We start from the raw sequence: 21,797 nt of genomic DNA on the forward strand, positions 1-21,797 counted from the left end.
TTCTGAAGAAGGGTTCAGACCTGAAACGTCAGCTTTCCTGCTCCTCTGACGCTACCTGGCCTGCTGTGTTCATCCAGCTCCACATCTTGTTATCTCAGACTCCAGCATCGGCAGTTTCTACTATCTCTGATCATGTGTGCTTCCTGTGTTCGGCTCAGCTACTCATTATCTTAACCAGGGGAGCCATGGGAAAAACGTGTATAACACTCTAATTTGTGTGTACAGAACATCCTAAAATTAAGAAAACCAGATAGTTAAAATTTACTGTTCTTTTTAATTATAGCATCTAGATTTGAATATTCACACCAACCATCACTGATGCACCGGCACACACCAGTATGGACCATCTAGGACCATCTACAAGATGCAGTGCAGTAATTTACTGAGACTTCTTCGACAGCAGCTTCCAAAATCAAAACAACTACTTTCTGGAAGGATCAGTACAGAATATGCATAGGACACAACTATCTACAAATTCCCCTCCAAGTCACACATTGTATTGACTTGCCACTACACTGCTGTTTCTTTATTGTTGCTGGGTCAAAATCTAAGAACACCCATCTTTACATCACTGTGCATGTACCGATACCAGATGGAGTATAGTGATTCAAGAAGGCAACTCATCATCACCTTCTCAAGGACAAACAGGGATGAGTAATAAATGTCAGCCTAGTAAGTGACACACACACCCAATGAAAAATAATTATTGACAGAAACAGTATTCAGTCCCCAGTTTTAATATAAGTATGGGCAATGCTGACTGCAAGCTTTTAATTTTGCTTCAAAATTTTCAATCCTTGGAGATGCAATAGAACCATAGAAATGATACAGTACAGGAGGCGGCCATTTGGCCCCTCTTGCCAGAAAGACACCCAGATGGCCTTTCTAATTCCAATCTCTAAACACAAATTAAAAATCCTAAAAATGTGTTTTACTGAAAACAAAATAAAGCATTATTCAATCACACATACCTCATGGTATTGCTGCACATGCTTACCATAGCAGAATTCATATTTCCACCATCCTACACCCTGCCAATATAACAGTAAAGCAAATTATTCAAATTTGAAATGCCATGCAACAAATAGTTCAACATGAGTAGACATTTCAGGAATTGAAATCTAAACTAGGGAAATAGTAAATATCAGTAGCTTCTAAAGATGTTCCACTCAAATCACTACTGAATTAAACACCCTTTTGTTATCATTTTTAAAACATGAATAAACTATAAAAAACAGACAAATCAAAAGAGGGATGCCTATTACACTTCTGGCAAAGGAACAAAGCATTCTTAAAGTATTTTAGTTACAATTATTTGTCTTTAATGGCTTAACTCTCAGGCATGTTTTGTATTTCATATTAACAATGGTCTTCCTTTACTACACACCATGCATGGCCAGCATTCACCTACTTAGCCCCAACACTGCAGCTGTTTTGATTAAAGTTCAGAGAGTTGGAGATGGATACAACAAACTTGGAGGATAGAGAAATTTGACTAAAATTTCCCTCTCCTTTTCTACTTTTAAAATTATTTGAGAAAATTCAATTTGATAATCATTAGTTCAATTCTATTGGCTCAAGAATGTCCAACGTTAGAATCTGAGATCAGAAACCTATAGCAAAAACCTCCTGGCAAGTATTTGCTGAAGTACAAAACCTAACACATTCAAACACTCCCTTGCACAAAAATAGGAAACCATCATACACAATCAAGTGGCATGACATGTATTCAAAACTCAGCATTTCTATATAACTCAAACCAGACTCTCCAAAACATAAATCACTCAAGACACAGAACATACAGTGCAGAAATTGGTGCTCCAGTCTAACTGGTAGGAATTTATTCTTCACGAGCTTCTTTCCATTTTATCGTCCTCATCTTAGCCCTTCAGCATGTTGTTCTAGTCCTTCTTTTATCTGTTGTCATCTAGGTTCCTTTTGAAAGCATCTAAGCTAAATGCCTAAGCCACTTCCTATGGTAGCGAATTCTAAATTCAAGCCACTGAGTAAATTCCTTATTTGCCTATTAGTAACGATCTTATATTTATGGTCCATAGTTTTGGATTTTTTCACAAATGAAACACATTCTCCACATCTATCTTGTTGAACTCACTCAATTTTAACAATCTCAATGAAGTCACTTTTGTGTCATCCTTTTCTTTTAGAAGAACGAAAATGCCTGTTTAAATTTGCCCAGTAGCTGTAATTTCTCCAGTTTGAAATTTGACTGAAATTTCCTTTTCAATCTCATTGAACCTGCACACACTGCCTGACCTCCTGGGTGGCTCTGTACTTCTGAGGTACTGAGCTCCTGCCACCAGATAACAGCAGTTTTTTGCTTCTATCCTTGTTACTTATGCACTGAACTATTCACTTCAAGCATTTCAAAGATGTTATTTAGATGCACTAAACTAAATTTCAGATACCCCAGTACCACACTCAAAACTAAAAAATGAAACTAAAGCTATGTTCCCCCCTATTAATTCAGACACTACAGAAATAAAATCCAACTCCTTTATATTAAATCCATACGTTATTCTTCCACTTTAAACTCATGTTTTCAACAAAATAACATCAGAAATTTTCATCACACATACACATTTTGAATGCCAGGTCACAGCAATAGAAAGCAATGTAACTTACCATGTCTACGCTGACAACTAATCTCAACTCCCTTTTCTCTTCCATAGACCTTTGTCTCCCTTCAAATGTTTTCTCTTTTCCCTTAAAAGATGCAATGGCATTTGCCTCAAATACCTTGAATCAAATTATTCCATGTTCCAAAAGTTCCTGGCATAGCGGTTCCCAACCACTCTTCTCATTGTCACAGTGATCATTTTAAATTGACTTTCAACAGTAAATCACTGGATGGTCTTTTTTCTTATTCTTCCTCAATCTCCCCTTTCAATCTCCCAACATTTTACACTTTCACAATTTTATAATTTCTAACATTACTAAAACAATTGGAGGTAAGTTTGTTTATTTTTCACTAGAACTAGGTTTTTGCCAGAGGGATATATTTATTTTAGAAATCATCCATTTCATATTGAAATAGTTTCAGTGCTGATTATCCCAATGCTAACTTTATTTCCTGATTAATCGGAGTTAGAATCCTGCCTATCAAATTAAACACAAGCTTTTTTCCATTCCAGCATTTCTATGTGGACTGTCCATTATTCATCTACAAGTTTACTCTGAACTAGTATTTTAAGATAGACATCATTAGTATCTGGCTTCATTTCTCAAAGACAGAAACTTTCAGCCAATTGATTCAATTTTATATTTATTGCAGAGATCCCTAACTTAATTAGCATTCTTATGACTACTGTTCAGAAGACTAGCAAAGGACTGAACTCTTACCCCATGGAAGCAATAGGAGCCACTTAGAAATTCCTGAATAAGCTGTTCATCAGTAAGTTTTGAGATGTGAGTAGTTCCTACAACAACTGGCTGTTGTCCTCCAACATTGATGGACTTGTGGGATACAAACTTTTCATCACTTGTGGATGATGTGTCGAGTTCCTATTGTGAATCCAACAGAAAAACCATTTCCAATGTAATTTATTGAAATGCATAAGCACCGTCAAAAAACAGGTTTGCTTATCTCTCAAGCCCAGTATGGAAAATAAAACATATCAGCTGGTTTTCTGAAAGTTACACAGAAGAGACACTTGAAAAATACATTCCAAGTGGAACTTTCTTTCCATACAAAGCTCTCAGGACATCCATCTCATTAACATCACATGGAATGTTTCTGATTTGTACATTTCATAGTTTCAAATGCATTGCCAATCTTTATAAGTTTGAAATAACTTTGCACAGCACTCAAATTACATTGGGATTTATTTAATAGCAATGTCAAAAAGGTGAAAGGAAAAAGTCCATAACTTCAGCAGCTAGTCATAATATGTACCATTATAGCTGAGAAATGGGATGATCCTTAAATCTTTTATGTTAGTTAAGGAGTATAAGTGAGGAGGTACTAAACTGGAGCTTTTTCAAAAATGGAGAAACAAATAACAAAGGCCACTGAGGAAGGACCATATGCTCACCTGGTGAGCTACATGGGACAGAGATAACAAAATTAGAAATATCTTAAATCAACACTTTAATAATTTGCAACAGATATTCAAAAAATTGGATATAGTTATTTAGACAATTGTCCTTACCCAACAAAATTGTTAATTACTTAAATTAATGACTAAACAATATAGAATCTGAAGGCATTATCAATGTTTCAAAGAATGGTCAAAAGAAACAAGTACACATTTCTCAAATTAATGAAATTTGTTTAGAACGGGTACTAAAACACAAATATTCTATTTCACAACCAATTTGAAGTTACGTGCAAAAGTCAGGAACACATGCTCTTAACTTTTTGCAAAAATAGCATTCATATAACAATTACCTCTTGGGTTCTTTGGGTAGCGAAAGATGGTTTCAGCAGATCCTCTTGCTGTTTTTCTAACTGCTCAAGACTTTTAGGCCTTAATGGTGAACCATGTACTGACTGACAAAATATGTCATTAACTGGGGAGGATTTAAATCTGAGCAAGATAAAACAAAGTTTACACTCACATATGCCATTAAATTATTGAGAATTAATACAAAAATGTGGTTAGAACAGATTATTTACAAATTAAGGTTAAAAATGAGGTAATGTTTATGGCAATTGAAATTACATGGTACAGTTGGCTACTTTACCTGTATTTAGGATGGCTGCACAATAGTGGTGTCAAGATTACTAGTTCATATTCACAGGTGGTAACTTCAGCAACTGAGAGGATCTCATGCTTGGCTTCAGGGTGGCAGACATACATTATAGTAGTGACTCTTGGCTTGTTCTGTTTTAAGCTGCAAGGTGTACCATTTCCCATTACCACTGGGTAATATGGAGTAATTTGTCCTTCTATGTTTTTGGTGTGAACCTTAAAATAAAATAATTGCTACTTTAGTACATTTACCCATTAACAACCACGGACGGGGTTTATCTTTAGTTATTAGTGATAAGAGGAAGCATTCGCAACTCAGAATACAGCAACATATATCATAGTAACAAAAATGTTGCAAATTTGTCTTCTTTGGAACACTTTATAGGAGAATCAGTTTTCACGTTTCACAAAGTAGCTCCATGAAAGATGCAAAAAATATGAGAGATGGAGAAAAAGTTCTTTGTATCCTTAGCTCAATCTTAGAAAATAAATTAAAAACTTCTATCTGCTCTAAAAGGGGACCATATCAGAAATTACACATCTACAGTTGGATAAATTAATGTAAAATGGGAATTTAGATGAATTTAAAAGTACACTTAAATTATAAAACAAAAACAAATTAAATTAAGCAATTTCAATTTAAGAGGAGTGATTACCCAGAAGGCAGCTACAATTGCAATGAAATCACTTAAAAAGCATATTAGTTAGTTACATCTTTCACTGTCAAAAACAAATTGCCGATTTAATGGGTTCCACATCAGTGACTGAAGTTTACAATAATGAGGGATTTGATTATATTTTACTTTGTTAATACTAATCATTTACTTGACATTGCTAATTTTAGAGTTGAAAACTAGATTTTGTTTTGAAGGACACTTAAGACAGATCATCTGGTTCAGTTTAAGTAGAATTGCTGCTGACAAGGAACTAATAATGTTTTTCAAAACGTTCTTAAAACCATATTTTGATTGAACAGACTACTCTTTTATATAGAATCAAAAGACCATAGGAATAGCGAGAATTTTACAAATAGTAAACGGTTTCTAGTTTGTATGTTTGCTTTGAAAATCTTGCGTTTATAGAAACGAGAATAATTTAGATTCTGTCATCTAGTTACTCATCCCAATTGAAAAACATTGATTTAGACAGCTGAATTCAGCAAATATGATTAATTAGAATGTTTGACAAGTGGCTTAGCAGCATCTTGGGTAGAGACAACTACTTCTAACCCTAAATTAAAACAATGAACTGCAGATGCTGGAGAAATCTGAAGAAGGGTCCCAATCCAAAACATTAGCTTTCCTGCTTCTCTGATGCTGCCTGGCCTGCTGTGTTCCTCCAGCTCCACACTTTGTTATCTCTGACTCCAGCATCTGCAGTTCTTGCTATCTCACCTCCGGGTCGCACTGCTAAGGAGGATTTGTGAAGTGAAGCAGTACATCAGTGCTTGATCGTAGGCAGATTTTGTTGTCAACGGCAAAGTGACTGCATTTGTTTTGAAGAAAGGTGCCCACAGAGATCTAGCCATGTGGATGGATTTCACCTTCCCCAATGTTAATTTGATCCTGGCACCAGCTCTAAAAAATCTCCAGTGTCCAGCAGCAGTGACATCATAAAGAAGACTAAGAAGCCTATCACACTGAAGAATACTCACATAGGAGGCCAACAGTTAAATGCACATATTATCCTTCACTTTTAATCATTTTTATTGGCAATTTGGTGATAAGCATCTTTCCATCTGCAAGAGATGATGGCAATACAGTCTCAAATTCATAAATAAAAACAATGTTGAAGAAGTGCCCCAACCCAAAACATCAGCTTTCCTGTCCCTCTGATGCTGCCTAGCCTGTTGTGTTCCTCTAGCTCCACACTTTGTTATCACCACCTGGAGGTGAGATTTCATATAACTCTAAAGTACACACAGCCAAGCCTGACAGTGATACTGAGCCACCTCTGACAAAAACCGTCAAGAAAACAGTTGAGAATAAAGCATTAGCAGGCAATCAGCCTAGGATTTGGCTTCAGGTAGAACATTAAAGAATGAGTGTTTAGTAGAGTTGTTGTGGGCAATACGCTGACATTTTAGATGTAATGCAAATTGTTGATAAGAAACAAGATTTAAATCCTACAATGGTGTGAAATAATTTTCATTACCTAAATTCGGGATCATAAAACATATTACTGTCAACTTGTGGCCAATCACAATTCTAGAAGTAATAGTTTAGCTACAAAATGTTTTTGGAGCAATTTGAAGATGAGAAAGGTGCTGCATTAGTATAAGTGCCTTGCTAATCTGCCCAAAATTTTGTACTTGAAATTTGTACGAACAAATTGGAATCATTCTGCAAAAGGCTGCATTCCACTTACTTTCAATTTCTCACTTTCAGATTCTTCCGATTGTTCAGGAGTGGAATCTAGACAAAGAGATAGAAATCTAGAATGTATTTAAAATACAATTACATTTTCATGAATTGTTCATACATAATTTTACACAAGTGACAGGAACACCTCCTCAGGACTTTTGATCCTATTTAAAAACCTAACAGCAGAAAAATCCATTTTAATGGGAGGAAATTTCCATGGTAAAGTTACAACTGTTAAATATAACCGCAACAATAATTCTTCACCTGGCATTCAATTGGTTGCTCCATCTTAGGAGTTGATAGTTTATATATGTTTTGACACATGCCTGGAATGGTGAGGTTCTTTTTTGCTGTTCAGATTTGTCTCAGTGAAAGACTGAACACTAATACAGAGTGAAACTGTGGATGTGCTTCAGGGGAGCTATTACATCTTCCAAATCTATTCTAAGGGTTTCCATATGGTTCTGGACAAGCTCTGGGACCTACTGCGTTTCCATCATTGATTTTATAAAGACCCATCTTGCATTCCATCTTCTGATCATTCTAAAATTTGATTCGTTTGGCACGATACTTAAAGCATAATTAACACAAGTGTCACAAAGAGATAATGAATGAATGAAAGGTAAAATCATACGTACCAAATTTAAAAATTCTATTACCCAAGGTTAAAATAAAATTTCAATTTGCAGAATCAATGACACAAATTAAACATTTCCTTTTGATTCTAAATAAGCAGCCTCAGATTCTCTGTTAGTCTTGCTAATCTTTCTAACCTTATCCAAGCCCTCAACCCTGCAAGAATTTGGTGTTCTTCTATCTTTGGCTTTGAACATGCCCTATACCCTTCAAGGCAACACTGGTGACTGTGCCTTCAGTCATCTAGATCCTAAACAATGAAACTCCTTCCTTTTTGGTCACCAGTTTCAATGCCAATTTGGCTTATGTTAGTTTTTGGCTGCGTGCAAAGGGCTTTATAGGAATGAAATGTTTTACTATCTTAAAAGCTATATTAATACACGCTATTACAGATTACTGGAGTCACATGATATGAACAGACACAACATTAAGTAATGAAACAGAATCTAAAATGGTCAGATCTGAAGAGATTGTTTTTAATTGTTGCTCCTTCAATGCAATTAACCTTTCATCACAATTATCATCATACTGAAGATTTCTTCACAGGTTTGAGGCAACATGCTTGATCTGTACGCCTATGCTACATAGACAAAACTTCAGTGTTTACTGATAGAGATGGCTTCATACCTTTGGTTTCAGAATTAGTTGGTGTTCTCATGGTGCCAAGATAATATTCTTGAATATTAACTTTCTGCTGAATCAAAGATATAAAAGTTAACACTGCAATAACCTAAAAATTGATAAGACTAAAGAATGGTAAAATGAGGCACAGTACCTGGCCAGTTTCCTTTTCTTCATGGTATTGACGGATATGTTTTCCGTGACAGACTTCGTATGTCCAGTAAGATTCAATCTACAATGTATGAAAGAATTGCCAGAAATATTTAGCAAGTAGTATTTGCTTATAAATCGATAACGCAAAGAACTTAAAAATATTTACAAATTGAACATTAATTTTGTAGAAAACACAAAATCATGGAGATTAAAGAACACTTTAAATACCAAAAACTTAGAACTCCTAAAGGAGTGTGGTACAAATTTAAATTACTGAATACTATGTTCTTTGTAGGAAGTATGCCGCCAGAAAAAAAAAGCACAAGTTACCAAGGGTATGAACAGCAGACCTTTGATTGCACACTTAGTCTCTGTGGTTATAACATATGCTCTGAATATGATGTTCATTTGATTTGAAAGCCAGAAGATTGAATGATTTACTAGATTGTTGCTTTAGCTATAAAACGTTGTTTCTTAAATGGTTAATGGATAATTGACCAATAGTATTAGCAAAGAACGGATTTTACTGTGCTTATCAGATGAAGCTGGTCACAGAAGAGGTTGATCAGAAATGAACTGTCCCAGACAGCCAGGGAGGATCTCCTTGTAGTCAAAAGATACCACAGCAACGCAAGTACTTTAAACAGTGGACAAGAGAATTGAGTGTTTTGTCTGCCTTGTGTATTTCTAGATGCAGGATCTTCTAATTCTAAGTACCAAATGAACTCACTCTCCTGGAACTGGTGGAAAATAATGAGCCATTATGATTGCTGTACTAAAATGAAAGTTGCTTATTGTAGTTTGGCTAGAATCTCGTTGATGCTAGCTATGCTTTAGCTTGTAGCACTCTGCCTCGGAATAGGAAAGCTGTAGGTTCAACTCCTACACTAGAGAACTTGAGCATCAAAATCTAGGCTGGCATTTCAAAAACGCAATGAGGGAATGCTGTACTGACTGATGTGCCATTTTTCAGATGCTGTATTAAATAGAGGTCCCATCTATTCTCTCAGCTGGATGTAAAAGATCCAGCAGTCCTTTACTAAGAGCAAGAGAATTATTCCCAGTGTCCAGGCCAGGATTTATCATTCAAAATCAATGAAGGCGAATATTTTGTTAACATATTACTGCTTGTGACAGCTTGCTATGTACAAATTGGCTGCTGTATTTTCTATATTAGCTATATTCCTATTTTATAAATAAGTGACACAGAGAAAATCTAAATGTACAAGTTAAACTCAAAGAGCACCAACCAAGTATAAATACAAATAAAACCTAAAAGATCTTAAAATTTGAATCGAATGCCTATGGTCTTCTTTAAAACATGGTGGTTCCTCCACTGAACAGGTAACTAGCAATAGCACATGGTTAAATATCAAAATAAGCAGAGTTCTTACCATGATGGAATCTTGGTTTAATTCCCATTTGTTTTATGAAAGAAAAAAATGCTATGATACATTACAGAAAAAAAGTGGGTAATTTGTTGGTCATCTTTGGACATATCACTATAATGAGCAAGTCTACAATTTGGAACAGCATTGAAATCTAAATAAAGCAGATGAATTCTTTATGGCTGTGTTATTGTGGGAGAGGTCTTAACCGTCTAGAAACGAACAGATAACGTAAAAAGAAGTATAGTTGAATGTGAAGTGACACCAAGTTACCAATCACTTACCAATATGGAAAATACCTAACTGTTCTTAATAAGATTGGATATTCTTTTCTCCATTATCATTATACCTTTTGGCAGTGACTCCGTATCTAGTAAAAAGATCACAAATCCACCCCATCTGAAGTTGATCAGAAAACTATGCATGAAAGTATGACCTATATTGTTGAGCTCAGGAAAGTGACTTACTCTTCCTCAAACAGATTCTGTAAATTAATTAACTGAAAACAACTTTACCCTGTAAGAGCAACTGCTCTGTTTGAAGAGTGGTTCCAATAGCTCACTGGGCCCATGTCCTTTGTAATCATGTTCTTCATCCTAAAAGTTTAAAAAGAAAAAAGAAAAAAAAACTAATTAGAAAGCATGCATTTCAATCAGATTGCCTATTCTTCTTTAGAAAGCTGCTATTCAAAAAAATGGCAACAAAATCAGACCCCTGTGTATCAAGGGTCAGGAGTGGTGGATTAGAAAATATGCAACTATAAAATAAACTGAATGTTTTTCATCTGCTGGAAACACTATTCAACAAGTTTAAGACTTATTCTACCCCCCCCCCCCCCACCCCGTGAAATTGAATCAATGTGTTATTTTATATTCAACCTTATAGAAACATCAGAAAATATGTTGCAACAATGATATTTCAGAGTTAAACAACTCAAATGGCTACTGGACTCAAGTACACATTCATAGAAAAATTGTTGCTGTGAAAAAGTTGAACCAATTAGAGCTGTGTAATAGAAACTATAAGACCATAAGACATAGGAGCAGAATTAGGTCATTTGGCCTATTGAGTCTACCCTACCATTCGATCCGTTTCTCAAACCTATTCATCTGCCTTCTCCTCATAACCCTTGATCCCCTTACTAATCAAGAACCTATCTGAAACACACTTGGCCACCACAACCTTCTGTGGCAACGAATTCCACAGATTCAGACCCCTCTGGCTGAAGAAGTTCTTCCTCATCTCAGTTCCAAACAAAGCATGATTGTACATAATCTTTAGATATGATGCAAATGTCAATTATATTTCCCTTTTTGCCCAGTTGCACATTTTTGTGTACTCACAGTCTAAATGATGATGAGTTAAACCATACTATTACACACAACACAAATGATACAGAGTTGTCATTAAGATTTGAATGATTGATGACACGGAAGAAGAAAACAAAGCTCATCAACTTTCAGGGGCCTTTTACAATATAACCCATGTACTCAGGGACTTGGAGTTGGTGTTGGGGTCAGGGTGGGATAGGGGCAGAGAGGAGCTGGCAGCCGTGGGCAGTAATTGTGACAAAGAATGGGGTAAAATCTTGAAGCAATACAAAATCAGGGATTATAAATTTGAGGCATTAGCGGACTAGGAGCTAATAAATGTCTGCAAGGACAGGAGAGATGAGCGAGTGTGACTTGACGCAGGATAGGGTAGCGGCAGCCAAGGTTTGGACCAGCTCAAGTTTATGTCGAAGGTCAACTATCACAACATTGGAATAATGAGTTTAACGTTAACAAATATATAAATAAAAAAAGTTTCAGCAGCAAATAGGTTGACGAAGAGCAAGCCAGTGGCACAAAGTTGAAACTAAATAGGCTTTTAAATGGTTTGGAAATTTAATAAAGCACCAAAGTAGCAGCCTGGATGGGGAAGAGAGAATATTGGAGGCAAGATCAACAGTGTTTGTGGAGGGGACTTAAAAACAATGATTTTGTTTTTTTCAATGTTCGACAAGAAGAACTTTTAGGAATTTGTAGCTCATCCAACAACCGAGCAAGCAGTTTGATAGCACTGAGACAGTGAAGAAGTTGAAAGGGGTGATAGACAGGTAGAGTAGAGTTGATGAATGTCAATCAGAATAATCATGGCACAGGAGGCTACTCCTCCAAAAGTGGTTGCAGGTGTGGAAACTGACTGTAAATGTGTCTGGATGATGCTGCCATGGAACAATCTGTAGTGAAGGAAAAGGAGGCTTCCAAGGCTAGATCCTTGAAGTACTCCAGAGGCAAGGATATGGAGTCTGAAAGGGACACTTTGATATAGCACTGACTCAGAACAAACCCATGCATTAACTGATACGCATGACAGCTGCTCACTGCTTAATCACCTAACAATGGAACAAATATGATGTCAAAACTTAACTAACACTTTAATATTGAAATTACATGGAGTCAGACACTAATAAATGCTTCTTAAGGGCATTTACAGGTAGATTAAGAAGAAAATTGTAGAAATAAGGTGTCATTGTTTAGAATTATTAAATACAAGTAGTGTTTTGAATTACAATGATTCATAATTTGAATACCTCTATCCAAACTCCTCTGCCTTTTTCCCACCCCAAAGAAAACTGTCCTAAATTCTCCAATCTACCTTCATAACTGAAGTTCCTCATCCTGGAGATCATTCATAGGAATCTGTTCTGCACTCTCGCCAATGCCAAAGTGTGGCACCCAGAAACGGATGCAATACTCCAGCGAGGTAGAGTGCCTTATATAAATTCAACGTAAACTTCTTGCTCTGTTACTCTATACTCCTATTAATAAAGCCTAGGATACGGAATGCTTCATTAACCATGCTCTCAACCTGACCTGCCACGTTCAATGACAAAGAGGGATAGAGTAGGGGGGTGGGTCCAGACAGGATGCTTAACCAGATGGGTTGATTGGCCTGTTTCCACGCTATAGGGATTCTATGATTAATGCACATATTCACCCAGGTCCCACCACTCGTGGATCCCCTTTAGATTTGTGCTGTTTATTTTCTATTATCTCTGCATGTTGTTCCTATCAAAATGAATCATCACATTTCTCTGCTTTGAACTTCATCTGTCATGTTTCTGTCCATTCACCAACTTGTCTACATCCTACTAAAATTTTACATCACCTTCCTCATAATTTGCAATGTCTGCAGGGTTTTGAATCAACCACAAACTTTGAAACTGTGCCCTGCAAACTAAGGTCTAAGTCATTTATTTTATTTTTACGCAAATAAATACATAAATAGATGGATAGATACATACATAAATATACAGAAAAACCAAGGGTTCCAACACTGACTGCTGGGGAACTCTACTGTAAAGCTTCCTCTAACCCAAAAAGCCATCCATTAACCAGCCTGCCATTCAGTCAACTCCTGTCCGGGCTGCTACTAATACTTTTATCCCATGAACTATACATTTTCTTAAGTCTGTTGAGCAGCACTGTATCAAATACCTTTTGGAAGTCCATGTATCAGCTGCACTGCCCTCATCAACTCTTTCTGTTACTCTTCAAAAAAGTCCTGCAAGTTACAATTTTTGTTTATGAAATCAATTTCTTTAATGAACCTATATTTGTGACTACTAATTTTATCCTGAACTATTGTTTCTAGAAGTATTCCCCACACACCACTGAACAAACCAACTGGCCTGTAATTGTTGCGCTTATTTTTACACTGTCGTTTCCAACAAAAAAATTACGTTTTCAAATTTCCAGTCTTTTCTGGCACCATTCCTGAATCTAAAGACAACTGAAAAAAATACCTTTTTAAAAAAAGGTTCATTACACAAAAGGGGGTTCTTTTAAGCAAGGATCATCACATCAGTGGCTTTGCACAGAAAAAAACATACAGAAGACAGACTTAAATTAACTTGGAGTCATTGATTGTAGTCTGAAATCAATGTTAAATTAGAAAAGAAATTCATATAATGTAGTAATACATAACCTATCACATTACATAGCTATTATAGAGAGCATTTCCCACAAAACAGTACCTTAAATACTAGGCTTACCTGGTCTCCACTTCCAATCGAAGGCAACATACATTTGTATTTTTCATTATGCACTGTAGTGATAATTATGTAGTCATCAGGTCTATACAGGCCGCCTGTGGTTGGCTAAAACCAAAAGAGAGGATTTTAAGAATTGTGTATTATTTACTTTCTACATTCCTGCAAATAGAGTATTGTAAAGGCCAATGAACTTAAGCTCGCGTTACTACACCCAAAGACCTGAAAGCAAACCATTCAACTTTATAAAATACAGAATTGGAATAAAAGATTCTTGCTGGAACCATCATCATTCTAACCCTACCTATACTCAATTAAGATGACTCACTTTCAGGAATGCATATGAAATTATGGCACCACGGTGGCTCACAGCACCAGGGACACAGCTTCAATTCCAGCCTTGGGTAACTGTTGGCGGGGTTTTGCACATACTCGCCATGTCTGCATGGGTTTTCTCTGGGTGCTCCAGTTTTCTTCCACAGTCCAAAGGTGTGTTGGTTAGGTGGACTGGCTGAGCTAAATTGTCCCGTTGTGTCAAGGGTTGAGCAGCCGAGGTGGGCTAGGTATGGTAATTGTGGGTTAACAGGAATGGGTAGAGGGCTGGGTCTGGAGGGGGGGGGGGGGGGGGGGGGGGGGGGGGTGGGGAATGCTGTTCAGAGGATTGGTGTGGAGTCAATGGACCAAATGGCCTCTTTCAGCACAGTAGGGATTCCATTATTCTATGAAGCATGAAGAATATAGATGTATGAAGTAAGAGGCAATTACTGCACTGCAATAACACACATTCACTTTTGAAAACTCAAGTCTACTGAGATGTTATAAGCTAGATGTAGCTAACACCAGTAACACAAACAACATAACATAAGAACAAGTAGGCTGGTTCTGACAATTCATTTTTGTACTAAAATTACTGCATTAGCTAATAATTTGTATAAAGTAGCATTAACAGAAAGGCAAACTATGGAAATTTAGTAGCAAAAATAAAGTTGGATAATTTGAATTAATACAATTTTGAAATAAAAGTAGGCTGTGTACTTCCTTGTAAAGTGCCACGAGGTGTCTTACTGCTTTATCAATACATGCCATTTTCTTTGTTTCAAACAGGAACGTGAATTGTTAAAAGACAAGAAGCAAAGGATGAACAAAACTGACATTGCGATTTTGGATAAACATTGCAGACAATGCACAGGTTACTCAACCTTCAAAACTTCAAAAACAGTTTGTGGACAGAAGTCTTCAACCATTGAAGCTTGTGTCCCAAGATATTGTTGGTACAAAGTATTTTCTTTTGCACAAACAAGAGATAAGTGTGGAATGCAGAACTAAAAACTTTGCAAACATCTTCAGATAGCCAAACTTAAAGTTCCTGCCTAATCACAGAGCTGTTTTTCCTTTTCTCCCATGTCTACCCTCCTAACAAATCCTCACAAATACTAAATATAATTTCTTTTGTTTACACAAAGCTGATTTAGCACAATCACATCATGATTTTCTAATTGCCTGTTGCCACTTCCCTAACATGCATTCCGGCAGTTTTCCAATGCCTGATGATCAGCTAACTGGTCTGTTGTTCTATTTTCTTTTTCAATGCTTTCTTGAAAAGCAGTATTTCATTTGCAATGTTCCAATTCACTGGGACTGTTCTAGAATTCAGAGAATTTTGGAAGATCACAGCCAATGCGTTCACTACAACTGCAGCATTTGTATGACAAATTGTGTAAAATAGTTTAAAAAAATGTAGGCCATCAGGACTGGGGTATATATCACCTATTAGTTCAATTAATTTCTTCCATATTTCTCATTTACTAAAAGTCATTATTTTAATTTCCCAACTCATTAGATTTTCAGTTCCCTGCCATTTCTGACAAAAACATAGGAAGTAAAAGTACACCATCAGTCCACAGAGTCTGCTCTACCACTTAATTATCATGGCTGACCCTCCACCTTCACACTGTACCTATATGCCTACCGCCTTTAGTCTCAGAGAATTCTTCTTTTTAAAACATATTCAGTGATTTGACCTACACAGCTTTCAGTGGTGGAGAATTCAACAGGTTCACAACTCTCAGTGAAGAATATCTCATCTCAATCCTAAACGGCCTACCCAGTATCTTGAGACCTTTACTACTTATTCTAGACCCTCCCTCCCAGCCTTGGGAAATGTCATGCCTTTGGACTGCCCAGCTCCACAAGAAATACAGACGTTTTGTTGAGATCCCCTCTCATTCTTCTAAAATCCAATGAATACAGGCCTAGTTGGCCCAATCTTTCCTCATAACAGTCCTGTCATCCCAGAAATCAGTTTAGTGAACTTTTGATGCACTTCCTGTATGGCAAGTACATTCTTTCTTAGATACGCGGACCAAAACTGCATACAATACCTCCAGGTGTGGTCCCAAGACACTAAACTGCAGTAAGACATCTTTGCTCCCGTACTGAAATCCTCTTGCAGTGAAGGCTAACATGCCATTATCATTATTGGCAACCTTGTAAATAGGATTACAAAACCTTTATGCACCACGCAAGCTTGGAAGATGAAACTGAACACAACGAAGTAATCCTGTAAGACAATGGCTACCCTGACAAGATCATTTTTCATTGCATATTGTGGGCAAAATCACGTACAGGCACGAAGCTGTCACTTTGGTCCTTAGAAATGCCCAGTCTACCTCAGATTACCCAACACAAAAGTCCAATCTTTAGGTGAAGCTCGGTCTTTCATGCTTTTGTTATGAGTAGCAACATGAGTGGTGCTCACCACTAAAAAAATGCCTGCCATCAAGCCAAAAAGTCATCTTGCCTTTTACGTAAATGGGTAATGTGCTTCTTAACTCCACTTGGACTGATTCTACATCTAGGTTTTCTCAGCAAAAATCCTTTCTCACTACTGCACTGATTTTATTCTTCACTTATAACGCCATTCCCACCTCTTATTCCTTGTCCATTCAAACATCGAATACCTCCAGATATGGAGTTCCCAGCCTTGTTCATTTTGTACTCATGTTTCTGTAATCACAATCATATTGTACCTGTTTATAACTACTTGCATTGTTAATTCATCCAATTTGTTGCAAACATTCTGTGCATTCAGATACACTAAGGTTTTCTGTGGAATCAAGATTTATCTCAACATTTTTGCATTTATTTTTTATTCTGCCCAACTTATTTCCAGTCCTGTTTTCTCTGCCTTCTGTCTTTGCTTTCTACTTTACTATCTTTCATTCCTATATTTGTTTCTCTATGGTGTCTCCCTGCTCAAGATCCCTTGTTCTCTCCAGCTCTAGCTTAAACCCTGCCTCACAGTACTAGTGAATGCCACTGTCAGGACAATGGACCTGATCCTCCCAGAAGTGTAATCCGCTCAGACAGTACAGAATAAGCCCCAATCTCTCATGAATTTAAATCCCTCTCTCCTATACCATCTCTCCAGTTGTGAATTTATCAGGTCTATTCCTCTATCGTGAAAAGTATACAAAATATTTATGTAAATATCTGCTATTTGCTTATCCCCCTAACAATTTCTGCTGTCTCAGCTACTCATACCCATGTTTACTCTCGCAACCTGTCCTACCCATTACTCATATCCACATTTACTCTCACAACCCTATCGATTTTTACATACTTGTAGAAATTTTAGAATCTGTTTTTCTAATTCTTGCTCTTTTATGCTCATATTCTATTTTGTCCTCTTATCACTATTTTTGGTCAAAAACATGCCCAATCCTCAGACTTAGTATTCTTCTTAGCAACATTATAAGCATTTTTGTTTAAATCTAAATGCATCTTTAAATTGTTTAATTAGGCACAGATGGGCTGCTCTTCCTGTGGACTTTTTTTAAATTGTCAATAGAATGCATATTCAATAAGACTTTCAAAATATTTCTTTAAATGTTTGCTATTGCTTTTTTATTATCATATCTTTCCATCCGGTTTTCCAAATTATCATACCCAACCCATCATACATATCTATGCAACTGGCTTTATTTAAGTTTAGACTCTAGTTTTGGACCCAAGTGTGTCATTCTCAAATGTGAAATTCTCCAGGATTATGATATTACTGGACCAGAATTATGAGATTATTAATGAACTCTTTCTTATCACATAAGACAAGATTAAACCATCCTGTTCTCTGGTTATTCCACAATGGATTGTTCTAGAAAACAGTTTCAAATGTATTCCATGAATTTGTCCTGCAAACACTGTCAGTTTGATTTGTCTGCTTTATGCAAAGATTAACGTATCCTTAAGATTACTGGTATACTTTATTACAAATTTCTCTTATTTATTAATTAATAGCCAATACAATGTCATAACTATTGTTAGGACAGTGCATTTTATCTCGTTATTTCACATCTCCTCCCCTTACACTGATTCTACTTACTGACCTTCCTAGTCAAGAATTTTCCTCATTCCTGTTCCTGTCACTCTTACTATCAGAACTAGTCTGCCACACCCGCTCTATTATGTCTGTCCTTTAAAACATCGAGTACCCTGGGATATTTACCGCGTGTCCTAAAATCAAATTGGAACAGAAGGTCAGCACCCACCCTGTCCACTGATGTCATTCTTGGTAGTTATTGCTGCACACCTGTTGAATGCTTACCTCTTCTTATTCTCTCCCATTCACCATGCCATTACCGACCTCTCACTGTCTCCTCCTCACTCCCCCCTCATCCTGAGCCCTTGCTATATCTCACTTACTGCTCATAAATGATGCCATTTTTATGCATCCTGTGAATGCTCACCACTTACTTGCTGCCCATTCCTGCACTCTCAATGCATCCCACTCATTGCCACGTGTTGAAACCTTGTTGGCTTTCTCCTTCCAAATCTTAGATACATCCTGCTCATCGCTCTGCTCACTCACTTCCATATTTTCAAGTTGGTACACTATTGATGATGCAGTGAGAGCTCAAGAGAGCGACAATGAGTGAGCATTGAGGGTTGACAAGAGGGAGAGATGGCAGCCAACACAGACTTTTGGACTCCTGGTCTTGGTTGCAGAGAACAATATCTAAACTGTATAACTTTCTACTGCATTCATTTTAACTTCTCTTCTTATCTGAATGGCCTCCTATACCACACTAACATGGTCACATTGCAAATCTTCCTTGCAATCTTTGTCCTGAATCATACAGGGGCAAGTACTTTGTACCTCTTGGACAAGATCAAAGACTGAGGCTCCTCTATCAAAGCAGTCAGGCTGTCGTTGGGAATCAGATTTGCAGTTACATTTTTCTGTCCTTGATTAAATCAAGATGATCTACTTTAAGGAGTATGACTGTCTCCTGGAACAAAATGTCCAACTAATTCCCTTTTCATGTTGCCGACAATGCAGATACACTTGTTTGATTTCTAACTACTCCCCATCAAGTTTCACCCGGTGCTGGTAAGACACACTACCCGTCCTACCATTCCAGTTTAACCATGTTTTGTATTTAAAGAAAGGGTTTTATTCATTATTTTAGTTTAAGTTATTACTGAATTGTATAATAGTTAGTTTTAAAAGAATAACTAGTTTACATAGCAAAAATCTTGAATATGTATGCATGCATATGATATAGACATACAATATACAATTGCAATATATAATGCAGCTTAAAAAATGAGCTCTCTCCAATTTGTATGCTTTTATTGTAAGTGTAATTGAGATATCCAAACAGGGAATCAAATTGACTGCATCTTTAACCTCTATAGAAACTTTCAAACATAATTGTAGGATCAATTTTTCTCCCTTATCTTAAGCTATGCATTTTCAATTGAGGTACTGTGACAATTAACGGGACTCCTTCCACTTCCTTCTGCAGCAAGAACATAATACTGTTAACACACAACCAGTTTTAGATGAAGAAAACTATTTTAAAGGCACATCAATACAAAACTGGTGACATGACCTAACGTTACTGAGCACACAGTCCTGAGGAACAAGAACAAAATTCATACTAGTTTGAATGCTTGTGGCTACTGCATAGTTTTTTTTTATAAATTCTGACCACTTGCAAAAGGAAAATGGACAAGCTAATTTATGATGTAATGAAGATTTGAATCAAATTATAGATCAATTTGCTCCCTTGTTTCATAGATTAACCTGGCAACAACCAGGAAAACATGAGCCAGCGTCACTTCTAGCAGGGTATAATACTTGGTTACAAACACATCCTTTAACTGTAATACTTCATCCAGTGTGTGCTGTATTGCACATTTACACACTGTACCCATGTTATCACTAAATCCCGATCGCAAGTGGCACCACTTATGATCAGGGCAGAATGAGAGTTGTCAAAGCCGGCTGGAAGTATTTCAAGAAATTTCAGCACAGCACTTCCCAAATCCTGTCACCTCACCAATGGTCAGTAGATACACCAATCTTTGAACTACCCTGTCTTCCCACACTAAACAGATATTTCGTTATCCAATTAGATAATTCTTGACTGTCAAAGACAGTATATTCACTCAGCGCTCAATCTTTTGGGTAAAAAACAGTACTGTGTTCTACGATTCAAAATAAAAGAAAGCCTGTGCGCTTTCCGCCCGCCCCGCGGTTTGCTGGTGGAGATTTCTCATTAATCCTCAAAGACTCCAGGATGATCGATGCTGGGCGGTTGACAAGACAACCCCAGTGGTCTGCCTGATGTACTGACCAGCGTGAACTCGGCCCCGGGCCATGTTATCCTGAACGGGATATCGTCACTTAACACAGGGGCTGTCCTGCTCCAGCTCATCTTCACCACAGCAGATACCAACAGCAGGGCAGGCCCGGCCGGCAGCCCTTTACATAACATCCTGACAGTAAGAACCGGCCGTCCCCGCCGCATTCACACCGAAGCAGCAGCCGAGAGAGACTGAGGCCCGACCTCCCGGAGGCGGCTACACCGAACCAGGTTCACACTGGGCAACCGCTCCATTTGCCACGTCTACTTCCGGTAGGTTGCTACAGGACTACTTCCGGGTCAGACATTGTACCTCTTGGAGCCGCAGAGAAACAGAGTTTACAACCACTCTTAATGTTAATCTCCCATAATAAGAAGCTTCTTTCAATCGTCACCCAACTCCATCGACGCATCCATCTATTCCTCTCCTCATCACGTTTAAATCTATCAATGCTAGTCCTTTCCATTAGTCAGTGTGGTTACACAGGTACCTCCACCTGGACAGTTCAGCTCTTCTGTTTACATTTGCTGCCAGGGTGTAATGCAGCCGCAGGCGAAGTGCCCCGGCAGAATTTGAAAGGTTATTATTGTGTAAATATCATTTGAAAACGACTGTTAACACAGTCTTCCATCAGTCTGCCGATGGGACCGGAACGGTCCAGAATTAATTTGTTATGCCTTTTTTATGAACAAGATGTACCTGGGCACTGTTTCTCATCGTCAGGTAGACGGCAGTTTAGCTGTACTGGAACAGCGTGGTTAGGTGTGTGGCTAGTTCTGGAGCACTCATCTTTAGTACCACTGCCATCATATTGCCAGGGCCCATTGTGCTTTTTCTGTGTGTCTTCAGCTATTTCTATATATCATATGGAGTGAATTAAATTGCCTGAATATTGCTGAAAGTGCAAGCTTATTTGCAGCCTCTTAAGAATCTTTGATGTATTATTATCGAGGCAGGGTTTGGTCTCAATTCCTGTTATGTACACAGCTTGCAGGCTATAGTTGAGCTGTGCAGTGGTACTGACTGCAAATTTTTATGTGTGAAACTAACCTATGCTTCTATGAAAGCACCTTCCAAACTGGTGACCTCTGACACCTAGAAAGACACAGTCAGAAAATATGTGGGAACCATTCCATGCAAGTTCCCCTCCAAGCCACAAACCACTGTGACTTGGAATTATGTCACTGTTCCTTCACTGTTATTGAGTCAAAATCCTGAATTCTCTCTGAAGAGGTGG

At 37.5% G+C, this 21,797-nt stretch overlaps 1 protein-coding gene across 2 annotated transcripts in view; it reads right to left on the reverse strand.

The window, feature by feature from the left end:
• The window catches only part of erlec1 (endoplasmic reticulum lectin 1), a 26,016-nt gene extending 5,198 nt beyond the window's left edge, over positions 1–20,818 (reverse strand). Inside the window, exons 1-10 of one of the 2 annotated variants that reach the window (XM_020514359.2) lie at positions 20,551–20,818; positions 13,913–14,017; positions 10,389–10,469; positions 8,487–8,564; positions 8,339–8,402; positions 7,080–7,126; positions 4,705–4,928; positions 4,409–4,547; positions 3,361–3,522; positions 972–1,031 (exon numbers count right to left, since the gene is read on the reverse strand). In XM_020514359.2, the coding sequence (XP_020369948.1) occupies positions 972–1,031; positions 3,361–3,522; positions 4,409–4,547; positions 4,705–4,928; positions 7,080–7,126; positions 8,339–8,402; positions 8,487–8,564; positions 10,389–10,469; positions 13,913–14,017; positions 20,551–20,724 (1,134 nt within the window). In that variant the 5' untranslated portion in view covers positions 20,725–20,818. Of the gene's footprint in view, positions 1–971; positions 1,032–3,360; positions 3,523–4,408; positions 4,548–4,704; positions 4,929–7,079; positions 7,127–8,338; positions 8,406–8,486; positions 8,565–10,388; positions 10,470–13,912; positions 14,018–20,550 lie in introns of both variants that reach the window. The other variant, XM_020514358.2, reaches the window with a different exon arrangement.
• Positions 20,819–21,797: the final 979 nt, after the last annotated feature.

This window comes from Rhincodon typus, chromosome 9, assembly GCF_021869965.1.
Source record: "Rhincodon typus isolate 14 chromosome 9, sRhiTyp1.1, whole genome shotgun sequence".
NCBI classification, from domain to species: Eukaryota; Metazoa; Chordata; class Chondrichthyes; order Orectolobiformes; family Rhincodontidae; genus Rhincodon; species Rhincodon typus.